This window comes from Tetrao urogallus (genome assembly GCF_951394365.1).
Source record: "Tetrao urogallus genome assembly, chromosome: 17".
NCBI lineage: Eukaryota > Metazoa > Chordata > Aves > Galliformes > Phasianidae > Tetrao > Tetrao urogallus.
Window position 1 is genome coordinate 9,588,165 of NC_136830.1, and position 18,379 is coordinate 9,606,543.

At 44.8% G+C, this 18,379-nt stretch overlaps 1 protein-coding gene across 1 annotated transcript; it reads right to left on the reverse strand.

Annotated features, from left to right (window-relative positions):
- Nucleotides 1-538: 538 nt before the first annotated feature.
- TMEM233 (transmembrane protein 233) lies at nucleotides 539-13,981 on the reverse strand (the record flags this gene model as incomplete). Its single annotated transcript, XM_079543693.1, is given in 5 exon segments — nucleotides 539-651; nucleotides 654-684; nucleotides 686-754; nucleotides 7,796-7,930; nucleotides 13,793-13,981. Coding segments are annotated over 5 exon segments (537 nt in total).
- Nucleotides 13,982-18,379: the final 4,398 nt, after the last annotated feature.

Consider the following 18,379-nt stretch of genomic DNA (forward strand, 5'->3'; position numbering starts at 1 on the left):
TGGCAGTGCTGGGATGGAATATTCTGTGCACAAAGTGTTACTGCAGTGATGCAGTGGTATTCACCTGGATGAGTGCAATGCAAAGCAGTGGGTGCTGACCTGTGTCACCTGTTGGAGTGAGCTCACCTAGCTGCCTTTCCCAGCCGTGGTAGGAAAGCCTCATTGAGAACACTGATGGCCCATTCTGAATATTGCCCCATCACTCTTTCTCTGGATGCTGCCTTGAAAACAAAGCCAACAGCCCAACCTGCTGAATGGTAGCTCATCTCAAACGACTTCTGCACGTTTTAGCTGCAGTGCAGATCGGTTCAACAGCACAAAGCAGGGCAGAAATCCCACGTTTGCTTCCAGTGACTTACCTCTGAAATCACCCGATAAGTTTGAGGAAGGGAAACCACTGTTTGAAACAAAAAACAGGAAAGAAACTTCCCACATACCAGAATGGAGATGAAGTAAAAGTGATTTTATTCCACTTCTCAATGACAGTTGTATCATATCTGATAATAAGGCAAGCTACTCAAAGTCCCACAAGACGTTATCAGACCACTGAAATAGTATTCAGAAAAACAAAGAGAAGTTCACAGAACAGCCACTTCTTGGGGTCATCACAACCAGTGGCCACATTCTGCCATGTACAAATTATATCAGTGTAAGTGCTGAAGGAATCAACTCATTCCACTGATTAAGAGTGAAGTTTTGTATTGGAGTAATTAAGGACAGGCTGCGCATCACTGACTTCAATGAAAAACAGAAGCTGGCAGAAAGAAAAGTGAAAAAAAGCACATTAAAAACACAATACCAAGGCACAGAAAATACATGCTGCTTCCAGGCATATGCTTTAACAAGTACACATTGCTGGGAGACTTTTTTTTTTTCTTTTTTTTTTTTCCTTTTTTTTTTCTTGAATAATAGGCGTACCACTGCCAGGCATGATTCATTGCTCACGTGCACCTGTACAACTCCCATGCATTTCTGGGTATTCAGTCCAGATTTATGTTACTGCAAGGAGAGTAAGTGTAAGTTGGCATCGCTTGCTCGAAGGTGTAGGAACAATCAAAGCAAATGGAGCCACAGTCACCAAAGATGCCGTCATCTGTGCCAACGCTCGCAGCTCGCTCCTCTGAACACGTCATATTTGGGTGATAAAAAGAAATACATTCTTTCCAACAGTTTTCAGCTAATTAAAACTAGTTGTCCCACTCTACATTTTCGTAAGGTATTGAGAAACTGCAGTAATTTAGAGGGCATCCATTGTGCAGCCTAAGGCTGTTCACTGAGGGGAAACTCAGGATCAGCAAGTCTACGTGAATCAGTGAGTGTAGAAAAGTCTGTCCATCTCCGTGCTGATATATGGAATATTCATAGCAAGACGAGAGGGTGAATTAAAAATAAGACAGGAACAAAGCAGAACACAATGAAACAATGCGACTTGCTATAGGAACAGAGGGATGAGAAAGAACATCTATTTAAAAAGAGCTTTTGTGAGATAAAAAAAGAAAAACTTCTTATATACATGGAGTTTAAAGAGGAAAATGTGATCAGTGCAACTTTAGTGCAGGTCTGGAGCGGAGTTAAGGGAGTTCAGCAAGGAAGGACAACAAAACAAGAGGAAATCAATAAAAATACAGATGCTACGGAACAAAAGTAACTTCTAAGAATGAAGGGATTGAAATCGGTCCCAGGTGGTGAAAAACCCAATGCAAAGACCTAAAGGCTGGGGGTGACAGGAGAAAGCAGCCACCAAGTCAGAGTACACCCACAGCATTACAAAATCACACCGTGGGATAAACCACCAACCCATTGTTCTGATTCTGTTATGTTGAGACTATTGTACAGGAATACAAAAACCCTTCACGGCCTGATCCAAAACCCACTGAAGGTGACAGGAGTTCCACCAGCTCCAGCAGGCTGTGCATCAGAGCTTACAGTGTGCACTAGAAACAGTCAAGACAGGTTGGCTTTGGCTTGGCTCAGCCAGGGAACGTCATGGACCCAGCACACATTTCATGTAAGTGAGAAAGAAAAGGGAGCTGTTAGGGCAAGGTAAGGGTAAAATTAAATTAGGGTAAAATTAAAAAAAAAAAAAACACATCAACACTTCTTTATACTGAGGTTCTGTATAAATAAATAATTTGGAAAACCTGGTCACGCCATGCTGATTTACTAACTGGGCTATCATTGCGTCCATCAGCAACATGCCTCTGCAGACTTGTAGGGTCAAATCTAACAGTCTGGAAAGATGGGTTTCCTTTTCTTCTTACTTTTCCTCTCCTGAGATTTACATGGTGATGTATTCCAAGTGCAGTCCTGGTCTTCAGATAGCATGCTGCAAGGACACAAAAATACGTTTTGTAAGGGGGAAAAGACAGAGAGTTTGCCTTGTGAGCTTAAATTATTAATTCTACAGATCTCATGGATACATTATTTAGTATCACTTGTACTCTTAAAAAACATCCCTCTAGATTAGTGGTTCAATACTGCTTTGAATCAAAGCAGTGTTTTTAATGGCACCAGGTATCTGTCAGTCTGAACAGAATTTTTCAATGCATGCTGGGATCTTCCAGTGGCAGGGAACGGGCTCTTACTTTGCTGAAGTTTGTGCCCTGTGCTTTGCTATCAGCAGATCGGTCCCTGCAGTCAGACAAGCAGGCTTCAACGAACCTTGCTTTGCTGTGGAAAGGCTACTAACAGGCTTCATGAAAGAACGGGAGAATGGAGGTACTGGGTGAGAGCAGACCCACAGCATCCTGCCCCTAACAGTGACGTGCTGCAGACACCTAGAAGTGTGTAAGAAAAGCCCAAATCCTGGAGGATATTTCTCTCTTCATTGCCTTCCAGGTCAGGCAATCTGTAGCTTAGGAATTCTCTGAGGCTGAGATTATATCTGCATCTTTGCATCTAAGCTTTCTTTCTTAACTTCTCTTGTTGCTGTTTCAAATAATTTGCATGTTTGGTGTCTGTTGCAAACAGCAGGAATCAGTTCCACAGCAGCACTGTATGTCACATGAAAAGTATCTTCTAGCTTAAAGCTGCTTTCCCCTGATATCTCTCGATCTCATTCATAAGAGACATCAAATAACCCCCCTCTACCTTCTTTCGCTGCCTCCAACTGCTTGCCTTTGACTCCCACATTTTCCAAGCCAGAGAGACCATGTTCATTTTGTCTTCCCACACGCAGAGATTTTTTTCATACCTTTCAGATCTTCTCTATTATTATTATTTTTTTTTGTCTCCTACATCTTTTTTGAGAAAAGGGCCTCAGAAGCACAGGAACAATTCAGGATGTGGCTCAGAGCTGAGTGTAACCCATCAGTAAGTATTTAATCTCTCAATTCAATTTACTCTCTAGCCAGGCATACTGCAGGCATCACACACAGGCTGTGGCACACAGCACTGCCCAATTTCAGTTTGCTGTTATGTCTCCTCACTGCAGACAAATACAGCCCTTCTCTCACTGCAGTTCTTGATGGACAACATGCCTATGAGCACATATGCACAGTTATACTCAGTGGTGACATAAATACTGGTTTAAGTTACATCTGAGCAAGCAGTGGAAATGTAATTCAGTGCAATGGACTGGCAGGACACGAGTGCAGGAGAAGCTGACGAGATAGGTTAAAAGTTAGAGAATGGAGTAAGTAGAAATTGGGCCTGGAGTGGAATGGGTGCACAGTGCAGCTTATCACTTGGTGACTGCACTCCATAACAAGGAACACCCCAGTTTATGTTGATCAAAACAGACAAGTCAGTTCCAGCAATGAAAGTGATGATTTCCCCTTGTCTGCATTCAGGGTTATGACTGCAGAAAGTAGATGATTCCTAAGTGTGGGTGGGCCCTGTTCCGGGCTCTCTGTGTGTATATGTTTGTTAAAGATAACATGTCAATATTGAGGACAAATGAGGCTCTCCGAGGCAGCAGCACAAGCTCAGAGTTGGCTTTGCACTGAGTAAATCTGCAAAATGGAAAGTCAGTGCTGTTGATTCCATGCAGGCACAGGTGTCTCCTGCTGTTATTCCTGTTTTACCTTGCTTGGCAAATGAGTAAACCAAGGAAAGCAAGTGAGGAAGCTTAAGGCTCCAAGGTAGGAACCTGCTGAAAAGTGAAAGGACCTTCCTCTTCCTGAGCCTATCAGCTCCTGCTGGTCTTTTTTCAGTAGGATGCATAACAGCCCTTTGAGTGTTCCTGTGGTCTGTGACTTGTTACCACATGCAGGTCCATGATCTCATCACCAGATCCTGGGCAAAGAGAGCTCTGTGGGCAGCTTACTCCAGGTCACTCCCCTTAGCAGGCTATTCAAGTGTCACTGGCAATCACAAGCCACTGCAGGGATGAATTATGAGCATCAAAACTTCTTCTGTCATGCCCCTTCCTATTCATTCCATAATTCATAAGCAACAGATTTGGCTAGAACGGTCCAAATGAACTGCAGGATCATGTATGTCTGACCTTGCTGTCCTACAAGGAAGTATAATCATTAGTGGGAGTGTAATTACTGCTAGACTTGTTCAAACTGGGAATTTCTTGCACTCTTTCTCCACAGCTTCTACCATTTCTACCCACTGAGTGGGATTTCTCCTGGCTGGGGCTGGTGGGGTTCCAGGGGAACCTTTCTCAGCTCTGCTTAAAGCACAGGACTGAAGTCTCTTTCCAAAGCAGGATGGAACACACCACAGGCTTGAGTACCAAAAAGCAAGAAGAGATCTCAGAAAAAAATAGGTGAATTTGTCTAGATTCTTTAATAGGGCACAAGTTCTGTTATTCAGAGGACACCGAGTTTCATCACATTAGACAGTGACCTTACCAAACTAGTCTTCTAGAAATACCATTCACAGTGAACAAATTACTTTCCAGTGAATGCTGAAGGAACTTATGTCCAGATCTGGAAAGATATCTGAGCACTCACTTCCTAACAGTTTCAATGAGAGATGCTCAAGAGTGGCAAAAAAGTTCTTTGGTGGTCAAGGTAAGAGTTTGTACAGACGATGGCATGAGACTGCAATTGCAGTGGTGATGAGCTGCAGGGCACTGCCTCCAAAACTCCCTGACACGTCGGATGCATTGACCCAGATGAGGCTTCAGAAGATGCAGCTGTCAAGGTCACAGCTGTGGGGAATCCTTGGTGCTCCTCTTCAGAACTGGGGTGATTGTGGCCATTCTTGCAGGAGCTGCATTCTGACTGAGGTGAATGCCCGTGGGAAAAGGCTCGGACTGCAAGGTACTGGGGTGTACTGACCAACAGCACTGCTTTCTTCTGTGAAGACCAACAGGGGCTTCATGGAGACTTTGTAGAGGGGAGAGCCTGAGCTCCACCATGCAAAGGATGGACAACTACACGTTGCACTTGAAAAAGAGCTGAACAGAGAGATTCCCATGATGGGGAAGGCCTGAAGTCTGTGAGTTCTGGCAGGAGAAGGAAAATCCTTTCCAGGATGAGCAGCCAGCCCCTCAGAGCAGGGCAGGTAAAGAATTCTACTGAAGGAGACGAGTGAGAATAGATAAAGTACCAACACAACTTGGAAACGAGATGGCAAACAGCAAGCATGGAGTTGTGCAAGAAGAAGAAAAGGGAGGTATCTTAATGACAATTTTCAGTGGGACTCGTATCCTTTAAGGCTAAGAAAAGCCAAAATGAATATCAGTGGGAGCAACTGGGCAATATGGTAGTTGGTAAATACATGAGAATGAATCCTGGAAAGGTCAAGTTTGTCACACATACTGGTGAAGTCTAAATTAACTTTCATGTAAAATACGTATGTGTATCATAGAAACATCAAACTGTGCCTCGTGGTAATCAAATAAATCAGTGACAGGGCTGACTCATCCCATTAAGGCCTTTTTGTACCAGTTTGCCAATGTCAAAGCATGTTTATTAAATCAACTAGGTTTACTTTGTGTGAGCAGAGATTATGAAGTGGCTGCATGCAATGATGACAAAAGTACACGGATGTGAGACCACAGCGTGGAGCACACGATGCCATCCATGCCAATCATATGGCAAACTCAAAGAGACTCAGGTAAGCACAGAGAGTGGAAAGGGCAGCTGAGTGCCCCTATTGACTCATTTTCACGTTAGAAAAATAAAGATTGTCACCCCTATCAAATACTTTCTTAGAAACAAGGGATCTCCAAGGGGCTACAGGGAGAAGGGAGGTAGGAAAGGGACAGGAAGACTAGGGAGCAAGATGAATCCACCAAAGCTGTCGCTTCAGCCCTCACAAACTGGAAGTACCATTTGGCCAAGACAGCTCTATGGAAACCATTCAGTACAAGAAATTACTATCCCAGCAGTATGCTGACGGTTCCCAGGCACCTAAAAATGCTTCTGCCCAATGCAGCCATTCTTAAAAATAAAATAAACAATCCTAAAAAGACAAAACTTAAGAAGATAAGTAATAAAGTCATAATATACTGATTTACCACTGCATAATTCCTTGAGGGTAGGAAAGAGCTGCCTACGAATGCTAGTTAGACGTCAAGTGCTACTTTCAACTTCTTCAGTGGGCACAAAGACTCATTCACATTCTGCAAACAGGATCTCACTGTTGGGGAAGTGAAATATTAAATGCAGCTGAATGTAGACATTTGAGCCCTAGTTAATGTGAATGCTTCAGTTCAGTGTATTTTGCCACTCCTCATGCTGCCCTTCTCTCCCTCCACTTGAAAAAAAGCCTGAGCTGCTCCCCTTGTGCTCTCCGTGTTTGGGAAATGATAAGGTGGCAGAAGGGAACCGAGGAATTTACTGCTGCTGTCAATTACAGAACTTGGCACTCCCAGCCTGAACTGACTTGGTTTTAAATCTGTGAGGGCTCAACAAACCCAACGCAGGCTGTACCGAAAAGAGTTTGCAAAATGCAAGGGATAATCATGAATGAAAGTCACTTCTGATTTGGTGGCACCAATATCCTACAGCAACGGCCCCCAGCTCCATTAACTGTTGAGTTCCATAGGGCGCACTGAAGCGTGGCACACGTTTGACCAGCTGCTCCATTCCAGCCCTCCGAGATGTCCGTGTGTCAGTTGAGGTGATCTCTATTTTTAGTTCACACAGAAGTTTGTACAGTGAGCTGGAAAGCCAGGGAAAAAAAGGTTCTCCAACCGAAACAGCCAACAATAAATTGATTTAAATTGGTTGTTTTGTTGGAGGGGGCACATTACTGGGAGGAGGAAAGAACACAGCGTTGCACAAAGTTAAGAAAGGATGTCTGAGCTCTAATTACTTTTGTTCTTCTTTGCTAATAAGCTTGCAGTCTGCTTAGCCACTGGGACTCAATTTCTTCACCACCATTCCAGCTGTGTGAAGGCAGATCAGCTGCAGTGAGCAAACAACCTGCGCCTGCAGCAGGTCGAGGCAGCATTGCATGGGCAGTAGCTTTACATGTAGTTACAACCACCTCAGCATCAAATGGTAAAATAGTAATTGACTGTTTTCTCCTCCTTATAGTTAAAAAAAAAGTAATGTTGGACACATTGTGAGACTGAAAATTAACACCTTTGGATGTAATTACCTGAACTCTACGGGTTTCTGTGCACTAGATCTTGCAGTGAGGGGTGGGAAAGAAAGAAAGCAACTGCCCCATAATTAAAAAGCCTATGGGAAATGCAAGAGTTTCCAGAATATTCACAGTCGTTTGCACTTAATGACAGAAAACAGCATTTTCTGAATTCCAAAATAAAGTAAAAATTGCTCTTTTGGAAAATGTGTAACAGAGGTAGTTTTGACTGCCTTTGCTTCTTATTCTGAAGCCCTGCATAGACAAGAAGTGCTTGCATTGGAACTGACAGTATTTTGCTTACCGTTGTGAAATGAACTACGCAGTAGATTCCGATGATGACAAGGCCAATGATAATTGATGCAACTGCAACCCACAGTGCATTGCGACCCAGTCTTCTTGATCCTTCTATGTCTCCTTGATTATAACTGTTTAAAGCCTGTTAAAAAAAAAGAGAAAAAGAAAAAGGAAACAGAATTTGTGACTTCTTTTAAAAAGAGCCAACAAACACAGGCATCTGTACAGAAACCAATGTGACTGCAGGCAGCAGCAGAAAAGGTGAAACAAGGACATGGAGGTAATCTGGAGAACACATCTGAGTGCCATCTTCACGTGCTAGGAATTCTGATCCTTTGCATTGTTAGAACACACTGATAATTATTATCATGTACATTCAGAGGTGTGCATCAGACATATTATCTCAACAGCACAAGTTCATCTAGGCAGATGTTTTCCATTCATGACACGGAAAGAGGTGTGATGGGATCCCTCTGATCTTCCAGTCTTCTGTGAGATCAGACCTGGTGTGCTTTGGTTATGAGTAATGTTTTTGGTAGCAAAGAAGAGTGGAGATCTAAGACTGGAAAGCAGGAAATGAAGAAACACTTCTGCTAAGTGAAAGCAGCAAGCACTGTATGGATCAATGTTCCCCCATTTAAAGCCAAACCCTGCCTCTCCTGTAGTGGTAGAAGTGCCTTCATTATCACATAGACCTCTTAGCTAGAGAGGTTTTAAACTTAATCTGAGATTATTCAAATGGTTTTAAAGCAATGGAACTAAACCGAAGGAAAGAAGAGCTCTTCTGTAGAGAGCAAAGACCTTCTAATTCTTTGCCATTGTGTATTTCATAAAAGCTTGGCTGAGATCCTTCAGGGTAAAAATCACCTGAAAGATCTCGGTGAGAACAAGGGCGAAAGACCAAAGGTGATTAAATTAAAGTGATTTAATTCTCCTGAAAATGAGTCGCTCCGAAGCATGAGGGATCTTAAAGGTGATGCTGCCAATGAATTCACAGTAGGAGCTGAACCACGTTGGAAGGCTCCATGCACCTCTCTCTCATCAAAGCAAGGCGAGTCACAGCACCAGTGACTTCTGCCATGTGGAAATGTCATCATCTTCAGCTTGGGAAACACAGATGTTGTGACTGTGAGACTTGCCTTACTGCTGTGCAATCCTGCGGTCCGACCCACAGCTGAATGCAAGATTTGACAGCTTGATTCATTAGCTTCCACGTGCTTTCACTCAGATCATAAACACCATGCAGTACAGCACTGAGATTTGCCTCAGAATGGCACTAAGAATGCCAGCCAGGTACAGGACCACCATTTGCTATGTACCTTCAAAAACTTATTTAGCCTTAATGCTGAATTTCCTGTTATTTTAATGCTATATAACTTCCATCAGCACATAATCCCAGATCCAGCAGTTGCCTTCTTTGTTCAGATAGTTACCACTGAAAAAAATGGAAACAACTCACTAATTATCTTTCCTCTTTTTCATAGAAAAGCACTGTGGCTACCAAAGTTCATTTTAGACTTCATGGGACACCAAGCACTGTTTGTAGAGCATTTTTTGCCAAGCGGAAAAATAATGACAGACATTATCTCTGTGTGGTCTGTCAATTAGTGAACACAGGAGTTAATGGACTAGCTACATCCTCGCTGTTAGCACTGCAGCAGGATCGCTCTTGCCAAGGCAGTCCCAGAGCAATGAAGCCCATATTCCTAGAATTGCATCTCAAGGATAAGTACAGGTATTTACTCTCGTGTCTGAGAAAGAGTGAGCTGCTGATTGCCCTTCAGGAGAGCACTGATAGATTTCTCCTCTTCCTGGCAGCCTACGTGCCTAAGCATTTCTCTGTTACAGTTCCCTAAGGAATACCTCTAATTCCTCTCTTGGCTGCCAAATTTTGTTGGGATTGGCTAATGAAATTCCTGGGGGAAGTGGGAAGAGATGGAAATGATGGGCACAAACACGCAGGATGCCTGCCCAAGGCTTGTTTCCATACAGTATTGGGCTGGCCTCACGTAATTGTTCAGGCAGAACAGTGGCACAGGCATCCCTGGTTCTCCATCTCCATCTGCTTATTGAGCAACCTCTTGTTGAAAGGGTTGGCTGGCACAGATCCTCTCGCACAAGTAACTCCACTGTTCTAACTCACTCTAGACTGTTCTTGTCTACAGAAGAGCTTTCTTAGGTTTTCTCAAAAAAGCCTTTCAGGAAGGTCAATAAATGGAAAACGGTCTGCGTTGGTCATGAGCAGGATGACTTATTCTCCTGCATCTGGCAACAGAACATGACTGTGGCTACAGGGAGAAACACTGGAAAAGCATCACTGACACCCCAGCCATGACTTTGCTTCCACTAAAGCCCACCAAAGGAAAAGCTTCCCATGACCACCAGTGGTCCTGCAAACACTCAAGTCCCCGTACATGTGGTCTCAAAGTAAGGCCAGAGTTGTAAGGAAGACGGGGCAGCATAAGCTTGCAGTTCTGTGTTATTTTGCTAATGTATTTAGGAAGCCTGGAGAACACCCGCGTGATTCCTGCAGGTGCTTCATAAATAATTCACCCTCTGCAGTTTAATAAGTAATGCCATTTTAATAGAAACCCGCGACAAAGAGCAGGAAAACAGCATTAATGACAAAAAAAGAGGATTTGGGAGAGACAGGAAGGAGACGAAAGCTTCTTTATTAAGAGGCTTAAATGAAATGGTGCCATTTAGACAGCTTCCAAGAAGAAAAAAAGGAAAAAAAAAAGAGGCTTTGGGCTAGAGCTTGAAATTAACTTCCATCTACTTCAAAGGATCCTCAGATTGAGCCTTCAGTTTTCAACATGACAGGCAACATTAACTGTCACAGCTGTCAACGTTCCATCTGTGATTATTTCCAGCGACTGCAGTGTGTGCAGAACACAGCATCTGTGTGTGATGTTTGCTCTGACCGACTTCTCCCATGAATTTCAGCCACTGTCAGCCTGATACCAGACAGTTTCTCGAGGTGCTGCCACCTCACTCTGTGTAGCCAGGGACTAAACTAAAGCCACAGCTCTGCAGCTGCTCACTGAGCAATCGCAGTGACTGACACCAGCCTCATGTGCCCTGATCAGAAATGAGGCAAATTCTCTCATGAACAGAAAAGTGCTGAATTAGCTCTGAACCACGAATCCCCTTTCAACGCGCGTTTTCTTCTCCGCGCTGCCACAAGACTGCTGACGGTAGAAGCAGAAGTGGTACAGAAATCCTCCCCCCCATCTCTTAACACTCTGGGCAGACCAGACAGAGGTGCCCTGATCAATATTTTCTGTGCTATTGCAAAAGCCAGACTGTCACAAATCTTATTTGACTGTGCCTGGAAATGAGATACTCACCCTAACTCAGACCAAAGGAGAACTGGATGTGCTGGCTCAGCGTGACTCCTCGCTGCAAACAACAAGCAGAGAAGGAGAAAGAAGAGGGACCTGGGGGGGACAACTCAGAGACAGCATAGTTTGTTCTGCACGTTGTACAGTTCTGTGCAAACGCTGCACTTCTGTCACTCTGGGGACAAGTTGAAAGTGTTATGGGACAGGAAAGCTGTTCCATTTTGCAGAGATGAGAACAATACGAACGTGCTTAAGAACAGCTGAGGAGCCTTGCTTAATCCCATCCAAGTAGGTAGCAATGTTCTGTAGGCTATTAGGTGTCCATGTACGTAAAAGGCACTTACAAAAGCCACCCAGAATCAGATGACCAGTCTGCCACACAAATCTTTGAAATAAGGACAGCTGGAGGTGCTGTACAGAGTAAGGCCAACAAGGGTCATGGAACTACCAGGTCACAATGATGGCAGAGAGCAAGAAAAGTTTATCGTCACAACAGGGAGGACCTGGGAAAGGTCCAAAAATCAAGTCACCCAAGACCTGGAATGGGAAGATTTGTACCCCTAAGGGTGAGAAAAGAGTGAGAAAAGCAGTGCTGTAAGTGGGGCAACAGAAGAGACCGAAGACAAATCTGTCATTTAATTCGGGGGTGTGTTGGAGCCCAGACTCTACTTTTAGCACGAATGCTATTTTCATTGTCTGAATTGAGAACGCTTAAGGAGGACAGACACATACAAACAGGGTGCTGAAAGGGGCATGCCCCTCTGCATGCCAACGGGACTTTTCCATCCCTTGGGTTCATCTTAGGCAGTGGAAATTGGTACAGAGAATTCTGCTTTTGTGGGTCCAGACCTCTTCTGACACAAGATCTCAGGCAAACTATACAAAATTATAGTACGAAAAGAAGAAACCTGCTCTTGTATATTAGCATCAACACTTAGGAAAGGAATTAGCATTTCCACTCAAGGAAATGTGCTCAGAGAGAGGGGGATGCAGGTCCCAGCAGAGCAGTGACTAAAAGCAGAACCTGGAGCAGAGGTGAATGGAGCAGATACAGGTTGCAGCCCCAAAAGGAAGGCGATGGGGCTGTGGAAAACAAGCCAGATGTGTTATTTTCATGGAGAAGATGGAAAAGAATCATGTTGAAACAGAAGGCATCCACACGCAGTGGAACTTATCAGTTGAGTTTTAGGTTCCCCTCCTTTAAAGGAGTCGCACAGCTGTGACCTGCACAGATTGTTTCACACTCAGGAAGTGCTCTTCCCACCTCGGTTTCTAAACATCCCACACAGTCACTTCAGCCTGACTCCCAAAGCCTGCGTGAACTTCAGCTGGGGCGTGGGCAGACGTTCCTCCATATGGGGTGCAAAAGTCCTTAAGGGCCAAACTCTGCCCTCAGCATTTAACTTCTGCACAGCCCCGAAGTGAAAGCACTGTCACAGTGAACAGATCCCACAGCCCCACATCATCACCTCTCGCTCCTTTAAACAGCACCTGCAATGCCCACTAACTGAAGAGGTGCTGGGTACCAAACCTGGCGCATTTCTCCTCAAATCAAAGAAAAGAGTGTGGTGTGTAATTAGTAATAGAGAAAAAATTTAAAAAGACAGCTAATACTTTTCTTTTCTGAACAAAAATGGTCATGAAGATGGCTTGGAATGGTTGCTTTAAGTTACTTCCGTGTATATTCCAACATCAGGGTATGATTGTGATCAATCTTAGTAGTGTTAGCAGAGTTTGTTTTAGTATACTTTGGAGATGGGCAAGTATTCTAACAGCTAACTGGAAAAAGACAGCAATATTTTCGCTTACCTTTTCAACGTGGCTGTCAGAGAAAAGGAGGAAAATACACAACATGTTTTAAAACCTTCCCACCTCCTAAACAACAGAAATACATTGCAGCATGCATAGCATTACCCTGATCGTACATCCTATCAGAAAACTCTGGACCTGACTCTGCAACTTTCAGCCTGGAGAAGAGGATTCTATCAGCCCTTCCTGTTTTAACGGGATCGCTGCATTATTAAAAGCTATGCAAATGGGTTACGACATGGAGGAGTAAGCCCGTTCTCTGAGCATTCCCAAAGAACATAAAGCTTTTTTGCCAACAATCTCAAATCACGCCTGTTTCATCTGCTTTTCCTGCAGACAAATTCAGCACCGTGCAAAAGAGGCTGTTCACTGCCAAAAAAGTGGCACTATCAGACTCGATCAGCTGAAGCAAACAGCTCCTAACTGATGCGCACACTTGATTTCTGCTCCCCGGCTGCCGCTTTCCCAGTCTGTAAGTCCAATTTCCCAGTCTGTAAGTCCAATTCAGCATGCGAGTCAGTCGATGCAACAGATCTCATTAACTGGGATAAACTTCCCTCCTTCACACAGCCTGAAACTGAAAACTCGCCTCGAATTGCCTTTCCCTCCGCGTTTGTCATCTGATAAAGCTTTCTGAGCCGGTTACCTGCTAGGACAGTGCTACGGACCCCCTGGCTGATGCTCTCTGCCCCAGTGACTCCGATGCCGGCTCCTCCGCTCCCACTCTGCCCCCTTCCAGCAGAAGGGAACGGGCGGGAGCCAAGAGCCGCGGATCGCCCTACTCGCACCCGCAGCCCCAAGCCGGGGGTCGCGCACTCAGAGCCGCCCTCGCCCTCCGCGGTGCGACTCACCATGACGGCGAAGACGAAGGCTACGATGTTGATGGGATACGCGGGGCAGAAACAAGCGAGGATGCTGAGGAGCAGGTAGTTCTTCGGCCGCGGTTGCGGCGGACCGTCGGGGAGTTCATCTTCGATGTTTGTCTCGGGGCTGTTGTCCAAAGCCCTCTTGATGTCGGTGCCGGCGGGGAGCGAGGACATGAGGCTGCGGCACGGCAGGCGGGCGGCTCGGAAAGCCCAGCGCCGCGTACCGGGCAGGCGTGACCCCACGGCGGCACCCAGCCAAGGGAGCCGCCCGGAGCGGCGCTGAGCGGAGCTTCCCGGATCGGCCACTAGGGGGCGCTGCTCGCGGGTGGCTCCTCTACTGCGAAGCGCTGCAACGCGTCCAAGGAATGGGGAGAAAAAAAAGAGGATGAAACGAAGAGCCGCGCGCTGCACCCCGGGCTTTTCCTGGCCTTTGCTTAAGTGCCTTTTAACTGCGCCTGCATCACCCCCCTGGATACACCCTTGTATTCAGCGAGCTCCGGCAGCCAATGGCATCAAAGCTGCAAAGGCATTTCCTTTGGTCTGGGCTGAGGTTGCCAACTGACCCCAAGTGACATGCTAGACTTAGCAAAAATATTAAAGATTGCCTGAAAATCATCTACTTAAAGAGTTTGGAGGCTCAGGCCCGGACTATTTTGGCCAATTTTTAGCAAGAGATGCAGTCCTTACTGAGCATTACATCTGTATGATGGAATTCTCTTTGGGGGATGCATGAGGGAGAGCAAGAAAACCAACGTGCTTAGTTCCAAAACCCAGGATATGGGAGAAAAAAAACCAATAATAACCAATAAAAACATACAAACAACAAAACCAAACACAAATTAAGCAAATAAAGTTCTTCTTCCGTGACGGTTTTAAAGTTAGTGAGGAGAAGCATGACAGCCTGCGTTCAGAAAGGAACAGGCTCCAACCGTGCCATATACCATAAGAAAACAAGCTTTATAACACCCACTTTATAATAATAATGGAGCAAAATGGAGGGACCTTTGAGGCTGAACGGTGTCTGTGTCTGGCTTTTCCTGAGAGCACTTCATTCATTGAAGTTACAGCAAACAGGAGATGTGCACAGGGCTTTATGAATGAGCCACCTTTAGCACTGGGAGTTCTGCAGTTGTCTCAAATGGAGCCATTGCTTCCTGTTTGCAGATGTCATCCTACAAGACATGATGCTGTCAACACAATAAAGACCTGTGTAAGTGCAATATTTTTTACTTCCATAGGCACTGATCATCTCTCAGGCTGCATTCCTGGAATATAAGACAGAATGAGAACCTACTGATCTATAAACATGATGAAAGAAAGGATTTTATGTCTTTAGGAAGCAGTAAGAAATGCCAAGGTTACATCTGCTTGCCAATTCACCCATTAGTGCTCGGGCATGGGCTTTTTGGAGCTGTAAAACCTCTGATATGTTCTCAGGGGACTTTAAACACACACCAGACAAGCTCAGGAGATGCAGTTTGTATCACACTGCACAGTTGCTTTTAGAATTGATTTCAGTAGGGATGGGGAACACGGACTCACCTTCTGCAAGACACGTGGAGCTACGGGAGATGTCAGACATTCAGGGCAATTTGTGATAATGACAGGTCAGTAAGAGGTTTGTGAGATGGAGGCTCTGCCATAAGGCACTCATTGCAGCTGAATTTAGTGGTTTGAGAAGATGGGTTGAAATGCAAGAAATATATTGTGCTGGGACAATACTGCTTACATTTTAAATGGCACTGACTTGTGGGTAAAGAAAAAAAAAAAGGATGCTCAGACAATAGTATGGCTTCATGTACTGCAGTGAGAAGATGGTTAATCTCCAAGAACCTGGGGAAGATTCTTACCTCAAAGGGAAGATGAGCACAGTTGATCCTTATGGCAGCAGAGCTGCTGAGGTCCAACAGCCTCACTTCAGGTCATGGCTTCTGTGCTCACTACGGCAAAGATGAGTACATTGCTCTTTTCTGACTGCTCTGAACAAAAGAGACTGAACGTTTTTAAGGGGGAGCAGAGAAACAGTAACCCAACAGTACTGCAAGTAGTGTCCTTCTAAGCAAACACAGAATCATAGAATGGCTTGAGTTGGAAGGGACCTCAAGGATCATCAAGCTCCAAGCCCCTGCCACAGGCAGGGCCACCAACCTCCAGATGTGGCACTGGACCAGTTTGCCCAGGGCCCCCATCCAACCTTGCCTTCAACAGTTTGATATTTCTCAATATGATCACATGGCTGCCCATCATTGCCTCTCTTTTTAACTTTTCTGGACAACCAGGCAGAAAGAAAGACCGTAAGAATGAACAAAGGAGTGCTGTGAACAACACTTCCTATTTTTTCCCTAAGAAAGTATTCTCTGGCTAGACTCAAGGCTATGAGGCTCCTCAAGGATATGAGCCCTACAGAATGGGCTCAAGCCATTCTGAGAAGAGCAGACAAGATGTTCCCAGAAGCCTTCCTCCACTTTTCTCCACTCAAAAGATGGTTTGGGGATAGGAGGTCACAGCAAGAGTCAATGGCCACGCAGGGCTCCATGCTGAGTTCTACTTCTCTGAAGAAAAAGTTCTAAGTATCTTCCAACGTTTAGCCATGTTATTCTTCCCAAGGGTAGAATAAAACTATAAACCCAGGAGACTGGAAACTATGTAGCTCATTTTCAACGTCTAAAATTCTCATGCTTTATCCACTACTCAGCAGTTTAAAATTCTTCATATGATTTCATGATAATGAAAAACATCCTTGCTTTACAAGAGGAACAAGCAAACCTGCAGGGATTGAAGCTTTTCATACACAGCAGGGTTGGTACTTCTGCCATGTGGACGAATGCTTCCCCTTCTCTCAACAGGCAGAGATGGGGCACATAGAAGTGGACTGAAGCCTCCCATAGCCCAAAAAACTCCTTTTAATAACAACACATGCAGTAGTAACCTTCTACAGGGAAAACCAATCCCCCTTCTCCCTTCTCTTGCTTGTTTTTTTTTTCTTTTCTTTTTGAGGAATACGACTTTTGTATCTGGTCACTCTAGCTTTCGTTTGTAAAACGTTGTGCATAATGACTGTGCCCCTGACAGGTAGGTGGGAACATCCCTTCTCACTTGCTGTTCATTCTCATGACTGTCAGACCACATAGCAAGACTTCACAAACTCGTAGACCAAGCAGTACTGAGGAGTACAGGATGACTATGGTCTCAAAAAGAAATGAAGTTTTGTAACGCACTGCATTGACTCCAGTGCAGCTGTGCCATGAAGGTTAATAGCAGGCCCCAGAGGTGGCCATTAAGCTTTTGGTTTTAGGTGTTTTGGTATCATCCAGGTGCTTCTCCAGTGGTAATCATAGGATCATACACTCATAAAGGTTGAGAAATACCACTAAGACCATCCAGCCCAACCATCAGCTCATCACCAGCATGCCACTAAACCACGTCACTCATGTCCCAAGGGTGAGCACAGTGTGGGAGATGGGAAAGAAAAGCAATGGGATTTGGGAAACTGGGGGAGATGGGAGGGGAGGAAGGGAGAGGGAGGAAGGATGAGTCAAGGAGCTCAGTGGGGAGTGGGTCTGGGGCAGCTGGCTGGCTGGGTTTTGACTACTGGCCTTGGGACTTAATGGCCAAGCACCCCAATATCCTCATGGGAACAGCTCAGGTAATGTTTGTATAGCAGAGCTTGCAGACAGAATGGTTTGCACAGACATGCTGGATGCACAGAACTGACTAAAACATGAATAGAAACAAGGAGGGAGAGATTTGGGAGGCTGCTTCATGCCCTTTACTGGTACCTGTGGTTCCATTCAAAATAAACACTGGGATCAAACTCTCTGCTGACCTTATGCAAAGGAAATTGTTGCAATAAGCCACAAAGACATTCCTGGCTCTGAAATAAGTTTCTCTATGGACAAATCACAGAATGCTCAAACCATTCAGGCAGGCAGAGTGAGTTAATGACAAACTAATATTCCTTTACCTCGGAATCTGAAACTAACCTTTAAAGGGCCCTTGAATTCCAATTGATTTGCTGGGAGTCTAGCAGGAGTGTTATTAATTTATGAGGTTGAATCAGATAGGCACAGTTAATTGGTTTTCATGCATATTAAATATTCAAACAGTTATACTTTTCCTCAGACAGGGAGCTGCTATGTTATTTAACTGAATCCTGTAGCCAAATGCTATAAGAATAATTTTGGTGGTGATTTCTCATCACCAAAGTAGTGGGTGAGCTTACGAAGAAGACTCAATTGAAAATGACCTCTTTTCCATGAGAGAGTGTCAATACCTGTACATGGCACAAGGTGTTGGATCTAGCCTTTGCCATAAGTAAATGAGAACATTCAGGAATCAAAGGCCAGAATCCCATTGGCTTCCCTTTTGGCCAGCTTGCACATATATAGACATTACTCTGCACTTCATCAGTTAATTCAGACCTGTTCCTCAGACTGTTCACATCGCTGTCATTACAGTGATGAGAATCCCTTCTGCTGTTGTATTTTTGTGGGTACAACTGAGTCAGCAGCGCCCGTGGGGCTGATGCATTACTCCACCCCTGGGACTGGTTTGTGCCCATACTCTAAGAGG